This window comes from Ornithodoros turicata, chromosome 8, assembly GCF_037126465.1.
Source record: "Ornithodoros turicata isolate Travis chromosome 8, ASM3712646v1, whole genome shotgun sequence".
NCBI lineage: Eukaryota > Metazoa > Arthropoda > Arachnida > Ixodida > Argasidae > Ornithodoros > Ornithodoros turicata.
The window spans coordinates 18,185,687-18,201,888 of NC_088208.1; the positions used below are offsets into that span (position 1 = coordinate 18,185,687).

Genomic DNA, 16,202 nt, shown 5'->3' on the forward strand with positions numbered 1-16,202 from the left:
ACCGCAGACTGAGAACAGTGCCCTACGCTGTGACCATACATGACCTGCGGTTGGGGCAACGGCCCACCTGACCATATGTTATAATGGGCCTCTACAGAAACACGGGTGCCGCCTGCAAACAGGTTCACTTCCTGCCAAACCCAGTGTGCTCTTTGGTGTGCACTTCTAAACATCTGGCCAGGAGGCGTATTTCGAAACCCTGACCGATACAGAAGAGCGGCGGCGGCGGCGGCAGAAAACCCCGAAAACCCGATGCGTTTGCTGTACGGACGCCGACGCCGACTATTTGTAAATTGTACGCATCGCCCACGGGGCAGGGCGGAGGGTGGTGAAATGTGCTGGAGAACAAGGTTAGGTTGGAACATGCACGTAATTTTGACGTTCTTTACTATGTGTTTGGATTACAAGCAAGGGTGGGTCAAATTTGACTACCCCTTGGACTGTAGATGAGACGGAACGTTACGAAGTTATAGTTGAAACCACACAGATATTCGGAGAATGTGTTACGCCATATACAGCAAGAGGGCAACAACTGTTAATTTGAACGTTCGGAAACTGTCACACAAGGAACAGTATGTCCAGTCGCACTGTTAATGTCAATGTCGTTCTTTCCCTGTCTGATGTAGTCATGTGTCATGTGTCAGATGTGCCTCGACCCACATTCGAAGCACATCAAAACAGTCTCCTGCGTCAAAACAGTTGTCGTTTAGGAGCCTCCACTTATCATTCATATGCTGTTGGTAAACACGGTGCGGAGAATTGATCCACTGTACTGAACTGTCAATACGATGTGTCATGCTATGTGTTGCTGTAGAGATGTGTAATGCTAAGGCTGAGACATACACTGCATGTTGTACTCATTATATCTTCATACAGGTAATAAGTTCTACAAATGTCAGCACACACTAGTAGGCAGGTCCCAATAGTTATTATACTCTAGGAATTTTTTTTAAATTTTGTTATATTTTGCAACATCAACAACCGCAACAAACTTGCAGGCGAGTCAATCGAATGGCAGATGTGGCCTGACTTGTATTGAAGGAAAATGATATTGTGTCAAATAAAGAATAATGTAATAATTGGATATTTGTAATAAAGAGACAGAGATTGTAATCGAGCAGCATCACCTTGACACTTGCATGGGTGAGACTGACTTTGAGGGCTGGCTGTCGCTGCATCGAGCTCTTCTTCTGAGTGGGCATAGAGGACCTACAGTCAGGAAACAAGTGTGTGTTGTTCACACTTGACACGTGTATTTCAATCGAAACTGGCAAATTAATTCTGTATGTCTTAAGCTGGGTTGCACTAGTGCAGATTAGACCTCCGTAAACTTGAGAGTGCAGTGCCATGGACTGTGCAGGCAATGGCTCATTTGCATATGCTCACTAATTGAATGAAAATTCTAACATTTAAATTTTACTAGTGACACTTTTGGAATGTCTGTTTTACGTATCGGAACCTTCAGTGAAAAATATTTAAAGAAAATTATGTTGGCAATTGGTGATTTTTTCAAGTTATCAGTTGGTTACAGTTTACACATTGTTTGTACAGAGCAGTGTCCAAAGCTCTCTTACTCAGCTCACTTGACGTATCTATCGCATGTTCATTTGTCTGTCACACAAACAGGGGTGACAAAGGATAAGAGCATTCACACAGGCCAACTTTCACCACCAACTGCACATTCATGACCAACTCAAATTGGAGGGAATCTGTCAACGAACGAAACCTTCAGAAAGTGGTTGTGCATTGGTAAGTCGGCGAGAGGAGCATTGTCACATGACTTATGCCCTCACTTCCAATGGTGATGCAATTTTATTTGTGTCATAGTGCCGTACTACTATTATCAGATTGCAGGTGTAGCTGAAAAATAATAGTCCTTAAAAAGTCACAGCCGCAGAAACATCTCAGTTGTCATTTCTTAAGAGAATGTTGTTCTCTTGGTGAAAAAAGATGATGTGATATTGTTTGTCTGCGGATCTGCCTAGTTGGTACATGTGTGTACGCAGATATTACATACATATTATAAATTGTATAAAAAGCCAACAACGTAAGACAACAGCAATGACACATGGCGAGTGATGTAATGGTAATGGAGTGTGGCCCTTGTAACCGAGGTGAGTTTCTTCCGCGGAGTACACTCTAAATAGATAATGTCGACATTTAACTCGCCGCAGCTGACATACGAGGGTGCGCGTCGTCACGACTACATACTACTGAAGAACGGCTGAAAAGTGATGGCGGATGTGGTGATGGTAGTGTGCTATTTTCGAGCGATCTGCCTGCCGGTGTGGAAACGTGTTGTTCGTGGGAATGGTGCCTCCTGGGCCGACCTGAAGGAGAGCTGCACAATTACCTGCTTAAATATCCATACAGTCGACTAAAAAGGGAACCTGACGGCATGGCTCCAGGAGGAGCCTATTTTGTGCCATTATGCATGGCACAAAATAGGCTCCTCCTCCCGTTTTCAACAAATCTAGGGCGAGAACGTTGTCATTAGGGGTGATGGATGGCTAGGAGCGTGCTATGTGGTGAAGTTCATATTTAAGAGTGTAGACCAGCAAAGGGAGAGGGAAAGCCAGATGGATTCCCTTCGCTTTGGGGATGTTTCGAGGCAAGGCCGATTTTTTAATCACAAATCTAGTCTCGAAGAGCTACTCGAGCTGAGACGAGGACAGTTTAAGAACACAGCCCCTACTGCTTTTATATTTACAGGTCCGAAGCTTGACGCCCCTTAGGACGTTCCTGTGATTATTTTGTCGCAATAAAAGTTCAAATAAATGTGATGTTGAATTGCAAATATGTTTCTCATTTTGACCCCATCTTACAGTACACTCTAAAAACAGAACTTCACCGCATAGCACGCTGTGAGCCAACCATTCCCACGAATGATAGGGTTGTCGCTTCTGATTCGAAGAGAGAGGTGGGCGTACGCCTTGTTGTGGCAATTTGGATATATGAAAATTGCCGCAAAACGACTTACGCCCCCGCCTCTCTTCGAATCAGAAGCGATAACCCTATCATTCTTGGCAATGGTTGCCGCACAGCGTGCTATGCGGTGAAGTTCTGTTTTTAGAGTGTACCTATCCCAGCCGAGACGCTGTTAGTTGATGTGATTTTTGTTACGGGAGTGGCGAGGAAGCAAATAGAAAGTCAAGATGTGGCGTTATGAAATATCCATTATGGTTTGCTAGTTGCTGCGAAACGCTTCCCACTATAAGCACATGAATATACCTCACAACTATTACTTCGCACTGCATTGCTATCTAGCTTATTTTCCTGGAAGTAAATGTCAAATAAAGCATCACGTTCCACTTTTCCTTTCAATAGCCTGATATAACGAGGTATTGTTGTCGATTTATCAACGCAGACAGTGATGGCAGCTACTCATGAGGTGCAGGTGTGGTTTGAATGTTTGCCTTCAGCGAAACCGATTTTACAAGGCAGGTGCTGGGCTTTGAGAAAAATACTGTCCTTTTTCCTTTTGTTGGGCCCTTGGTGATCCATTCTTCAAGCGTCTATCGACTGTCACACATAAGACACTGTCCTGCACGCGCATTTCGGTGACTCTTCAGGCGTATGAACGTTGAAGTACAGGTTGAAAGATGATTCAGCTGGCCACTTTCCTAACCGCCTACGTGTTCTTAGGAATTGCTCATGGCGAAGGGTGTAAGGATAACGCTACCGTGGGCGAGGTGAGTTTCCCCAAAGTTCCTTCAGTTTCCTTAAAGTTCCTTAAAGTTTCCTTATAGTTTATTCCTTAAAGTTTCCGAGGTGAGTTTGCTATGCCGACTTTTTAGTGGCACATAATTGAACGACACTCATCCTGTGTGTCGATTAGGGAACATTAAGTATTTGCGTGAAGTAATTTAACCGAATTGTTTGCAGCTTCTTAGAAAACCACTTTTTTTAGTTTCATCGGCATCCCGTCTAAACGGTCGGTCAATACTGCACAAGAGCGAACTGACGTCAGTGCTATAAGGTGTTTTCACATGACGTCAAACGAACGCGTTTGGCCGCCATGGTGGTGGTCACTTTTTCGGCGCAGCTGCCGAGATTATCTAGCATTTGCTCGAAAACGAAGCCTTGAATGGTGTTTTGAAATCCGGTCACGTCCGTGCCCGTTTTACCCCGAAGACACTTCGTTATTGTCGCTCTCCATTTGCCTTTATGAAAACTATGGTTGTCGCATCGAAAAACAGCGCTGTTTGTCATCTTTCAGTAGCGCTACCAGGAAAAGTGACCACCAGTGGGAGTAGCTTACGAGCATGCCACGTCACTGTCACGTCACAATGTGACGTAGGTGAAAACTCCCTATAGGTTTTAAAAGATTTGTCTTGGCATAAATTTCTTGTTTTTTTTTTGTTTTTTTCATTTCATCCTCTGCGCATTGGAAAACAGCTGTTATTGTTCAAGCCGGAAACAAGCAACATTCTCTTCCGAGAAGAACTCGCCGCTTGTGGTCACATTTCTCTGGCGCGACATCCTTTGGAACGCGCACTTCCTTGCGCTGTCCTTGCCTCTTTATGAGTTGCAGTGCTTTGTGACATGCGGCGGCATAGCTGTTGTGAATGCGACAGTGCCACGATCCCGGCTAGTTACGACAATTTATCTGAGACTTCAAGCGTTTCCTTCCACCAGTTACCAAACGACGAAACGGTGCAAAAACTCTTGTCTGGTTGCGATAGACTGTCCTGCAGACTGAGTTCCACCTGCGTAAGCAACGATTTACTGTATGTATTTCGACCGTGGATGTTATCATAGGCAACTCGCGGCTCCAGAAGCAGATTGGATTATAGGGGCAAAATCTACTGAAGTGGGATGGTGTACCCACAAATTTTCAACAAGCTGCAGAGGACCGAGGCAATAAAGAGAATAAGTGGAGGTAAGTCGAGGTTCAAGTTCACATTTATGGCGAAATATAGCCCACACGATCTAAAAATGAAGTATATACCTCTAATATACCTCTAATGAAGTATATACCACACGATCTAAAAATAGGAAGCTTCGTGAATCGGATTTTGCATCTGTCTGTTAGCTACTCTGCTTCATCTGATATAACCACAATTAACAACACAACAGTGCTGATGATCCAATTTGTGAATCACCACAGGTGCAAGAACGTGAAAATGAAACTGACTCTGGCTTGCATAGGTCGCGTAAAGAAATTAATTCTGACACATCACTTGCAGTCCTGCAGCCACCTAGTACATGGCAATGCGAGGTTATAAAGTTGAGTGTTAACCTACATTCCACTTTTGATGGGTGCTTTCATGCAGACATCTTGGCACCACCATCACATCCGTCCTCAGCATCGCAAATTCTGCTTTCAAGAGGGTGTGAGCACCACCAACTGCTACCGCCCCGTTCAAGCACTTTTCTGTCGAAACATTGTTCCTATGGATGGGGTGGTACAAGCTTCAGAGTCTGATTCAGAAGATACATTATATAAGTTGAGTTAACCCGCCTTCTTTGGCACATTTCTGTTACTGCTACCTCATTGAGGAAGGTGCTTTTCCTATCAGTCAATGTTTATTTCATTGAGGAAGAGACCGGAATTCATGTTAGCATTGTTTGTCATTATGTATTCATTGTCTGTGTTCTGAGAGCTAAGAAAGAAGGGAACTATTTATTTGTCACAACTTCACACCGGATAATGTTACTGAATTGGCACTGATACAGTGGGTGTGTTACTCTAGTGAGCAATACCACATTCATTACATATTTAGAGGATCTGCCGCACAAAGATTGTGTAGATACTACACCTTGGTGTCGCCTGGTCCTGGTATATCTGGTCCTGGCACACGTTCCAGGTGTCGCATGCACAGATTTCATTGAGCACCAAGGAACATCAAACAACAAACAGCCACTCACGTTGACAGTTACCTCAAGGCGTCAAACCACAAATTATTCATAATTCTTTTCATGATTCATAATAATTTTGTTTTGTGCTGTGCAAAACTGCTGAAGTTCTGTAGAAGGATCGTATAATACAACACAATGAGGTAAGACAATGAAAAAATGGCTAGGAAACAAGCTTCACTCTTAGAAATGAACTTCACCGCATATCACGCTCTGTGCCAACCATTGTCACGAATGGTATCGTTATCTGTCCTGGGGGCTTAATCGCTTCATCGTCGTTACGGTCGTTACAAGCTAACGAGTGGCGGTAAATTCAAAAAGGCGTTCGTGATTCGCGGACGAAGTACTCACGTGATCAACTTAAACCAGACGTCACTAAACCAGCGGCTAAGTGGGACTGGTGAATACGGGCGTAGCGGTCCTCAGTACACACTAATTTGATGACTACACTGCGATTGTTTGCCTGTAAAATGTCGGTATAGTCACCTAAAAAATCAACTTGACCGCATGACGCGTGCTGCGCCAACTACATTCTTAAAAATGAACTTCACCGCATAGCACGCTCTGTGCTAACCATTGTCACGAATGATATCGTTATCTGTCCTGGGGGCTTAATCGCTTCATCGTCGTTACGGTCGTTACAAGCTAACGAGTGGCGGTAAATTCAAAAAGGCGTTCGTGATTCGCGGACGAAGTACTCACGTGATCAACTTAAACCAGACGTCACTAAACCAGCGGCTAAGTGAGACTGGTGAATACGTGCGTAGCGGTCCTCAGCACACATTAATTTGATGGCTACACTGCAATTGTTTGCCTGTAAAATGTCGGTACAGTCGCCTAAAAAATCAGCTTGATCGCATGACGCGTCCTGCGCCAACTACATTCTTAAAAATGAACTTCACCGCATAGCACGCTCTGTGCCAACCATTGTCACGAATGATATCGTTATCTGTCATGGGGGCTTAATCGCTTCATCGTCGTTACGGTCGTTACAAGCTAACGAGTGGCGGTAAATTCAAAAAGGCGTTCGTGATTCGCGGACGAAGTACTCACGTGATCAACTTAAACCAGACGTCACTAAACCAGCGGCTAAGTGGGACTGGTGAATACGGGCGTAGCGATCCTCAGCACACACTAATTTGATGGCTACACTGCAATTGTTTGCCAGTAAAATGTCGGTACAGTCGCCTACAAAATCAACTTGACCGCATGACGCGTCCTGCGCCAACTACATTCTTAAAAATGAACTTCACCGCATAGCACGCTCTGTGCCAACCATTGTCACGAATGATATCGTTATCTGTCATGGGGCTTAATCGCTTCATCGTCGTTACGGTCGTTACAAGCTAACTAGTGGCGGTAAATTCAAAAAGGCGTTCGTGATTCGCGGACGAAGTACTCACGTGATTAACTTAAACCAGACGTCACTGAACCAGCGGCTAAGTGAGACTGGTGAATACGGGCGTAGCGGTCCTCAGCACACACTAATTTGATGGCTACACTGCAATGCTCCTCTGCTGATGGCTACACTGCTCCTCGTGGTGCACTGTATACCGTCCTACAGGCTTATAGAAAGGAAACAGGGTGCTAAAATGGCTTCTGATCTATGGCATCACGCCAGCCGTGCGTTCAGACGCAGTGCACGAGTTACTGTCAAACGCGAACCGTGTACTGTTAACGGCGCGGGGAAATGTGATATGTGGTATCAGAGTGGGTGAATCGTGCTATATCCGCCAGCAGGACCGCCACGCTCACTTTCATTGGCCTTCTGCAACCGACGGTGATATGTCAGCTTCCCATTTATGCTTGACACATTTATCAATGACAGCAAAATGTCATGGAACGCACAACAGACGTCAGCGCTAAAATGTAGTCCGCTCAAAGATTGTATTCCCTGTAAAATTCTGAAAGTTGCCGGCTGCTGCCCTTAACCCACGAACCTGTTTGAACCGCTTGGAGAATCAAAGTAACACATTTCGATACGAGAGAAACACTTTATTCATTACTTGCATGGTAGTTGAGATTAATCAAACAAAAAAGTTCTTGTCGCGAAAAACCGAACTTCTTCTCTAAAAAAGCACACTTTTTTTTTTCTGTTGAAGACTGGAGGATTGAGCATAATGTTCCTTAGGACGTGCATTACCATTAAGTACCAGAGCTGCCTGTGGAGGCATCGCCCTTTAGACCAACAGAAAAACTACCTTCATACTCAATTACAACACTCTCAATGGGAGTTTTACTTTTACACGTTTATTTAGAGAGACACCCACACCAGTAGTCTCCGGCCAAACAGTGCCACATGTAACTTGGAAACAACCTCAAGTCGTGTTCTATTAGAGCGACGGTTTTCTCTGCGAGGCCCGAAGTGAGGCACGAAACCGCCTGCAATGAGCAGTTTCCTTACTTTTTTTTACGTGTACGGAATTAACTTTTTCTCACTCTCTCTCTGGCCTTACAGGTGCTTGCAGCAGTGCAGACCGAAACGTATTTCCTCACGGGTACAACGAACAAGAGTCGGGAGACCTGCTCCTTCTTGTCTGGTACAGGGCTAACCGAAGACTGCGTGTCCGGGACGCCAGTAACCTACGGATACAAAAACGGCAGAGAATGGCAAGTATTCGTGCGACACATGTCATGTTCTGTTTGTTTTTTGTGCTTTTTCTTTTTTTCTTCGAAGGAGCACGTCTGCATAACATGGTCCGAACTGCAGCGACGCTGCCTGTCGTGGTCGGTACGCAATGTCCCACACTCTCAGAAAAAAGGGTGGGGCAGTTACACCTTTTAGGAGGCAATAGTTGTCACATATGTTGTGCCTAAAAGGTTGCAAAGTTCTACCTGTGATAGAGTTACCGCTTGTGATTCGGGGAGCGAGGGGCGCGTACGCCTTTTTGTAGCAATTTGGATATATGATAATTTCTTTTATCACCCTTTCACACCCTTTATCAAACGCTATGTTGACCTAGGTAGTAACTATAGAAGTTACCGCCTTTTCACACAATTTATTCTTAGAGTGAAGGTGGATGTTACATTAACGGAATCGGCAGTCAACAAATCGTACCTCTCAAAGATTGATCTAGAGCAGTTGCACCATGCACCGTACAGCCTACATACCATCACTTACACATTGACCATATCGAACGCTGTGACGAAAACGTTTCCAACGGCGAGAAACTGCAGGAGTACGTGCAGTGATGGCGAGAGAGACTGATTTTGAATGATCGAAGGCTTGATGCCGAGAGCCGTGGGGTATATGATGAAGAATGTCCCACACCCTTGAATGAAAACTGCTATACAGCTCATCCTCGTCAACCGTTTCCAGCGAGCTGTCGCGAGCTCTGTCCACGATGAAAGATGAAAGTCACTGAAAAGGTTAGCCAGCTGTAGGGATCGAACCCACATCTTCTGGATTACCGGTCCAGTGCTCTACCAATTGAGCTAAGCTAACACGCCTCTCCAGCGACTTTCGGGGTGCGTCATGTGAAGGGACGACATACCAGCCACTCTCTCTCACTCACCCTCCTTTCACTCTTACATTTTTTGATCACTCATACACACATTCATACGACGGAAATCAACATCAGTTTCTCTCTTGTCCACGCGTCTGTCGCTACGAGGACATCACACTTAGGGTATGCCGATGGGGACAGCGCAGCCTAACTACGCGATCCATGGTGCCTGCCAAGTCAGTTCTAGAGTTCAGGGGTCAAGAACTAACGTTTTCAGATACCTAGTAGCTCCCACAAGCGTTCCCTGACAAGCGCCCTAACTGTATTGCTCTAGCCAGCGCCCTAGAAATAGTGCAACTCACTTTCCGCTTGACGACGCCACTGAAGAAAGAAAGCGTTAAGGACTGCCCTCTAAGCCTTTCGTGCGAGTGGACGCGGGTCTCTACCCATAGGTCGTGTTCGAGGCACACGCGGGTGCAGCTAGCTTCTGCTGACGACGGTTATGTCGTTCTCTGGTACACGCTCAGCTTAACGTCACTTCGCAGAGATTTCTCACGTCTTATTTAAACCACTCTCGGTTTGCTAATTAAATTGCACAAAACCGAGTCAACGTCTCGTGTGAAACAGATGGTACCCGCGAATCGTCGTATCAGGGCCCGTGCAACGTCCTGAATTCAGGGGGATCCCAGATCTCAACCGGCGCCCCCTTCCATGCTGACAATGCGATCGATTCAGGAAAATGATTTATGGCATTTTATTTGCATGGGGCACCGGAGATAACACTTTGGCGCCTCACCTCCATAGGAATTTTGCGCCCCCTTCACAAATACAGTAACTCTTGAAGCCCCCCTTCCACCGCCCCTAGTTGGTATCACTGTCAATAAACGCTTGCCTTTATATCCAACTCCATAAGTCATTCCTATGCAGGACGCTTTGCTGACATAGCTGGAATTAAATTGAGTATCCTTTTCTGATTTGCAGGGTTAACAACACTGATGTGGTGGACCAAACTGGGAAGTCTGACAGATTTCCTTCCCGTCTTTCTGGTAAGTCTTATACCCTGGTCAGACGGCAAACCTAAGTCCGTTAGCGGAACGGCGGTTACTTTTCCTGTAATCCAACCATCATTTCAAATGACTGCGCTCTCAGCCCTGATTTGTCGAAAATGGGAGGCGTACAACTTTCTTGTAACAATTACTCCGTTCATAATTCTCCTCTCCTGCTTTCAACAAATCATGGCATATAACGATGTCATTCGAAATTATTGTTAGACAACAGGTAAAGTAACCGCTGTTCCGCGAACAGACTTAGGTTTGCCGTCTAAGTCATGCGTCAGTTGTTTTATAAGTCAGATGAAAGTGCTAACTGACGGCCCCTTGAAGGTATGTGCCAGTTTTCGACTGAAGCCCAGGTTTGCGATTCGTGTTCGAGTAACATTTCCATAAGTATAAGCGGGCATGATACCACGACGGACGTTTCAGAAAACAGAATGATTCGCACAGAAAAGCGATAAGTGGTTCAAAGTGTCCGTATTCCTGTCATGGCGTCTGCATTGAGATTCGTTCTCCTCGTGAAGTCGCATTTGTTTTGGCGTGGCTTGGTTTGTGTGATACCTTAGGTTGGGCTAGATTATAGAAAAAACACATTATGTCACCATGTCCAGGCTTGTTTCGTATGCTTTTTAGAAATTACTTTGTGTAAGTGCAGGAAGGCGTGTCTCTCAGACGGTTGCCCAGTGATAAACACAGACCATTTCGTCTTGTACCGGCCTGTTTTTTTTTGTGCTTGTTTGTTTCTTTTTTGTTCCGAGTTAGCGCCGCGAAGCAACTGTGGCTATGAGCGGCGTACACATGTGGACAGATGGAGAGAGGACAGCAGGAGAGAGTGAGGAACAGGTGGGTCGTTATGCGTCGTGGGCCGACTTCAGGGGGAACTGTGCCGACATTCGTCTGAAAAGTCTTCGGAAAACTCGAGGAAACCTCAGACAGCACAGCCGGTGGTAGGATACGAACTCACCACCTCCCAGTCTTCAGCACGACCTTGGCTACCACCAACGAGCAGGACGCCGTAGCACGCTCGGCCATGCCGCTGGTGTGTTACCGTCCTGTGGCTCAGTAGGTAGCGTGCTTGTCTGCTGGCCTAAAGGTTGCGGGTCAAAACCGTGCTGAGGATGCCACCAAGTTGGTGGTAGGGTACAAGTTGTTTAGACCAGGGCAAGGGACCGTTTTTTTTTGTTTTTTTTTGGGGGGGGGGCTCCGGTTCAAGTTCCGGTTCAAGTTCCGGTTCAAGTTCTTCGGTTCGGTTCGGGTTCGGGTTCGGGTTCAGCGCAACCAAAACAACGGTTTGAACCGGTTTACGTGTGGTGTGCCAATCCGTGTACCACATGTGAGAGGTAATATTAGGTTCCGGCGATGGCTAGCTCCTCCGTCCTTACTCTTACTCCCTCGCCTCTACACTTCATAGGTACAAAGAATCATGCAGTTCACGGTAGATCATCCTTTACTATACCGAAAAGTGCTGGGAAATGGCTTACAGCATACCATTGAACTCCATTGCAAAAGGCTATCGCCAGTTTCTAAAGCAAAAAAGAGAAGAAAGCGGTCACGTGGTAGATAGGAGTATCCCAGTGTCCATGCGCAGGCCGGCACGATCCTTCCCGTTGAAAAGAGGGCGAGAGTCCGCTCCCGTGTTTCATTCTTCCATGCCCTGGACCACACGCCAACCTCTTTCCCGTTGTCGGTAGAGGTCTGCGTTGCTTCTGGATGTCACTGTGAAATGTTAAAATTTATGTCGCCTTCACACTGCCATCCTGAATGAAATGAAGCAGTCGAGGCAACAATGCAAAGTGTAGATGTCGTGTAGCATGCATGAAAGTGGGTGTGATGTTTCGTCCCCTTTCTTTTTGTTATGACTATAGGACCACTGAAAGGAATGAGGGTCGTGGCTCGGGGCGAGAACTGCTTCACTCTCCGTAAACAAACTGGTAAGTGTGTCTTCACCAACGCGAATAAGACTACCCTATCACACATGTCCATCAGTTACCTCCTACACCTCTCTGGAAGTGTCTATGTTGTGGTTTTCAGCCGCTTTGCATTGAATGAATGTTTTCTCTTAAAGTTTATTTCGCATCCATACGGGTCAGCGGTGCAATGAAGTATAAAACGAGTCCTGATGTCATGCACCAAGTGTAGAAAGTAACATAAGCACAAACGTGGAGCGAAACCAAGATGAAGAAACTCTCATTCGGTTATCTGTGTCCTTAGGTACGTGGCACCTGTATTGGCCTGTAAGGCGTGCTTCCCCACGGCGCATTATTGCAGTTCTGTGTAGCCAACTTCACACGCCGTTTGATAACAATGGTAGTGATTCAACTGTACGCCGGCTTTTTCATTATTACGATGTTTGGCAAAAGACTGGCATGCTAATGAAGACTAGTACTAACTGGAAAATATACGAATTGCGCCATTGAGTGTTAATTATGCATTAAGTTGCCAAATGTAGGACAGCAACTACTACTGTTACGTAACTGACGATGGATGACGTGCTTCACCGTAGCAATTTCACCAACACTCAACACAATCAACCAATTGTTCATTGTTATTTTTCAGAAACTGAGGTGTGGGTTGCGGCAAGTGCCGTTGATGTTTCAACATGCTGCAAAGACAAGTTGGAGAAAAAATTTAAGGACAACATTTACGCTACAACATACGAACATGGAGTCTGCTGAAGGAGCCTTGAATTTCGAAACTCTACGTGAAGACATATCAATAAAATTATCTAACAGACCTGGGTAGCTGGTTCATTCAAAAGCAGAGTATCAGTCGCATCTTCAGCGACAGTTTTCCGGTACGTGATATGTGGTTCTACAGCGGCCTTGCGTATTGTCAATAATTGTATATGTTCTTGTACGATGTACCTGCAGTCTTTCCGCTTCCTCCCAAAAACTGGTAGGAGAAGTGTGATTCCTTCTGACCTCTATTTCTCCGTTTCGTACGAGACCAGGGCAGTTCATCCGAGGGGCCGCGAAGTTTCAGCAGGACCGTCCTGCTGAAATTTCGCGTCCCATCCGATGAACTGGCCTCGTACGAAACGGAGAAAGGGAGGTCAGAAGGAGCGCTGGAGCACCACATGGGACGTTCGATACCCAAGCAACTCACTCTGTTCCTCATCCGCTGCTTTCACAAATCATTGGCGTTCACATATGGACCACGTCCGTCCTCAGACGGACCTCCCTGCGCCGACTACGCCTCACGTCGCCGCCCTGACACTTACCGTACCTTCTTTTTGGCAGCAGAACCAGTAGTCGGAAACACAGTTTGACATCAGAGCCATTATACGAACGAGTTCAGCTCAACGAGTTCTGTCATGTAATAATGATTCGGGGCTTCACGTCGCGAGACACCTGTGATCATGAGTGACGCCACTGAGGTCGGGTCCGTCGATTAATTTTTTTCCTACTGAGGGTTCATTAAAGGGAGACTCCGGGACAATCCGAAACTATTATAATGGCCGTGGAAATAAGCTCGACGTATTCTTTCGAAATGAGAAACAAAGTTGGTTTAGCAGTCAAGGACTCGTTAGTTGCCAAAAGAGCTCGGAAGCTCGAAATGTAACCGAAACTTCCGAAGCTTGCCTCTCCTACCTTCTGTACGCTGCGTGACGGTCACCTCGCGTCTCGTGTGGGCCACGGGCTGTTTTCCGGGCACGCGCTTTATATCTTCGTCGTGCCACACGGATGACCAGTCATCCGCTTCCCCAATTTCGTTCTAAAATATTCCCCAGCTGTAAAAACGAAACCTACGGAAAGCCGTACACGAAGAATACCGGTGAGGTGCAGCACAGTGCTGCTGGACAGCTTTTCCTTGGAGGAGCGCTTGATTCCTCAAAGGAGAAAAAATCTTTTTTTAGTTATCTGTGCCACTTTGGCATGAGAAATTTTATTAATTAAAAAAATATATGACACGGATTGACGTCGCACTGCTATCTCAACACTTTTTCGGTACCGAAATCTCGACACACCACCTTTAACGTCCGTCGCGGAAGACGGCGTGTCTGAGCAAGTTGCACCCTTCCGCCATATTGTCAGCGTCCTCGGCAGGGCTGGAACCCGCGACCTTCGGATCAGCAGGTGAACACGCTACCGACTGAGCCATTGAAGTCCGCGAGTTGTGTGGTCTGGCTGCGTCACTTTCTCCTGCTGGGGCAACCGACGTTCGTGACTTTAGTGCCTCCTCACCGAGGCGTATGGCGGTATGACGTCCTCAAGGCAGAGCTTATTTGGCGCACATCTATGTCAGAACAGAAGCGTTCGCAAACGCTTTTGACGGGAGAGGAGCTTTAAAATTGCACCCAGTCTCAATTCCTACGCCGTATGGGTCTGTTACTGGTCAGTCGACCTGACGTCCTAGACAACCACGTCCTGAGTCAACTATTTCTGCGCAGGCTATACACGAGAATGGTTTAGCTGATGCAGACAATATGAATCCGTCGATGGCGCTGAGGCTCTCGATGCACGAGTCGAATGTCTCGACGGTACAGTGCTAGACAAAAGTTTATCGATACGCTCCTGCTCATTCCTTCCTCAGAGCGACTATTCTAGCACTGAATGGTGCTGTACGGACTTACAAACGTGTGACTGGGTTACCTTGACACAGTAAGTATATATGGTCTCATTTTCTGCTCGCCTGTCACTCTGAGGAAGGAATGCGCCGGAGGATGTTCCATAAACTTTTGGCCAGCACTGTACAAACGTAACACCCTGCTGACCTAGTTTTGGAGCCACAGGAGCCCAGCACCCACCTATCCTTGTCTGTAGCGACACCAGCCACGAGCATGGCACACACCCTGTCGATGTTTCTCTGCTTGCCGACCAGACAGCAAACCTTCAGCTTGAGGTCGTGTATCTTGTTTACATGTCCTTCGACGCGATACGACACTATTCCACAGGAGGTTCCATCTCGCTTGCGGAAGTGCAACAGTGAGCGCCCAGTAAACCACACAGTGACTCACTTCATCGACACCACTGACCCACTCGTGTACGCCCGTCCTCGTCGTTTTGTACCAGAGGGCTTTGTCAGGAATTCGGGTGCATGCTCTAGCTATGTATTATTAATAATAATTCATAAAATTTATATATTTATACAACATATTTATAAAATAAAAATCATGAACTTCAACTTCTTCGACCTTCCACTAGCAATTGATCGTCGAAGTTGCACAAGTGCCAAAGTAAACTGGCGACTATAGGCCATGAGGGGCGAGCACTGAACAAGGTGACAGTGTACCAGACCGCTGCCCTATCCCACACATTCATGATTTTGTCTCCAGCCTCCATGGGACGCTCCTCTATACTGTGATGTAGATCTTGTAAAAGCCTATACCGCATTATACCCGTGGAGCCCTCACATATTCCGAAAACTATCATCGTCACACCTCTTGTCATGCTGGTTTCATTGTACAGGGTTCGCCAAGATAAACTTCGGGACTTGTAACGAAGATAAAACAAATAGAAACAGTATCGGGAAGCTAAAGTAGATGTTAGAGGACATATTATGCCCAAAAAGTTTATGTCTACACTGCCAGCTGATCTGTTTATCTGCGAATATATCATGAAAATTAGAAAACCGCCGCAGCCTAACATTTCAAATCGGCTATACCTGTGTTTCAGCTCCTCCCGTCAGATGGCGAAAATGTCGGCGTTGCAGACGATATCGAAACCAAGCGAAGAAGTGGAACTGAACGCAGAGGACTACTGTGCGAAATCGTCTGCAACGCCGTGTTGCCACCGACGGAAGGAGCTGAAACATAGGTATAGCCGATATGAAATGCTAGGCAGCGGCGTTTTTTTTTTTTTTTAATCTTCACGATTTATCCGCAATGAAACGGACCAAGTGGCAG

At 46.2% G+C, this 16,202-nt stretch overlaps 1 protein-coding gene and 1 non-coding gene across 3 annotated transcripts; one reads left to right on the forward strand and one right to left on the reverse strand.

Annotated features, from left to right (window-relative positions):
• Positions 1-3,386: 3,386 nt before the first annotated feature.
• LOC135366584 (uncharacterized) lies at positions 3,387-13,090 on the forward strand. 2 transcript variants are annotated; one of them, XM_064599346.1, is made up of 6 exons: positions 3,387-3,692; positions 5,277-5,448; positions 8,316-8,469; positions 10,287-10,351; positions 12,223-12,288; positions 12,914-13,090. In XM_064599346.1, exons 1-6 carry the CDS (start codon positions 3,603-3,605, stop codon positions 13,030-13,032), a joined length of 666 nt encoding a protein of 221 aa, XP_064455416.1. In that variant the 5' UTR covers positions 3,387-3,602; the 3' UTR covers positions 13,033-13,090. The 2 variants fall into 2 exon arrangements, with proteins under 2 accessions (XP_064455416.1, XP_064455417.1); XM_064599347.1 differs by lacking the exon at positions 5,277-5,448 and having other exon boundaries at positions 3,395-3,692; positions 8,318-8,469.
• Positions 9,232-9,304, reverse strand: Trnat-ggu (transfer RNA threonine (anticodon GGU)). Its single transcript has one exon. It is a non-coding gene; the product is annotated as a tRNA-Thr (tRNA).
• Positions 13,091-16,202: the final 3,112 nt, after the last annotated feature.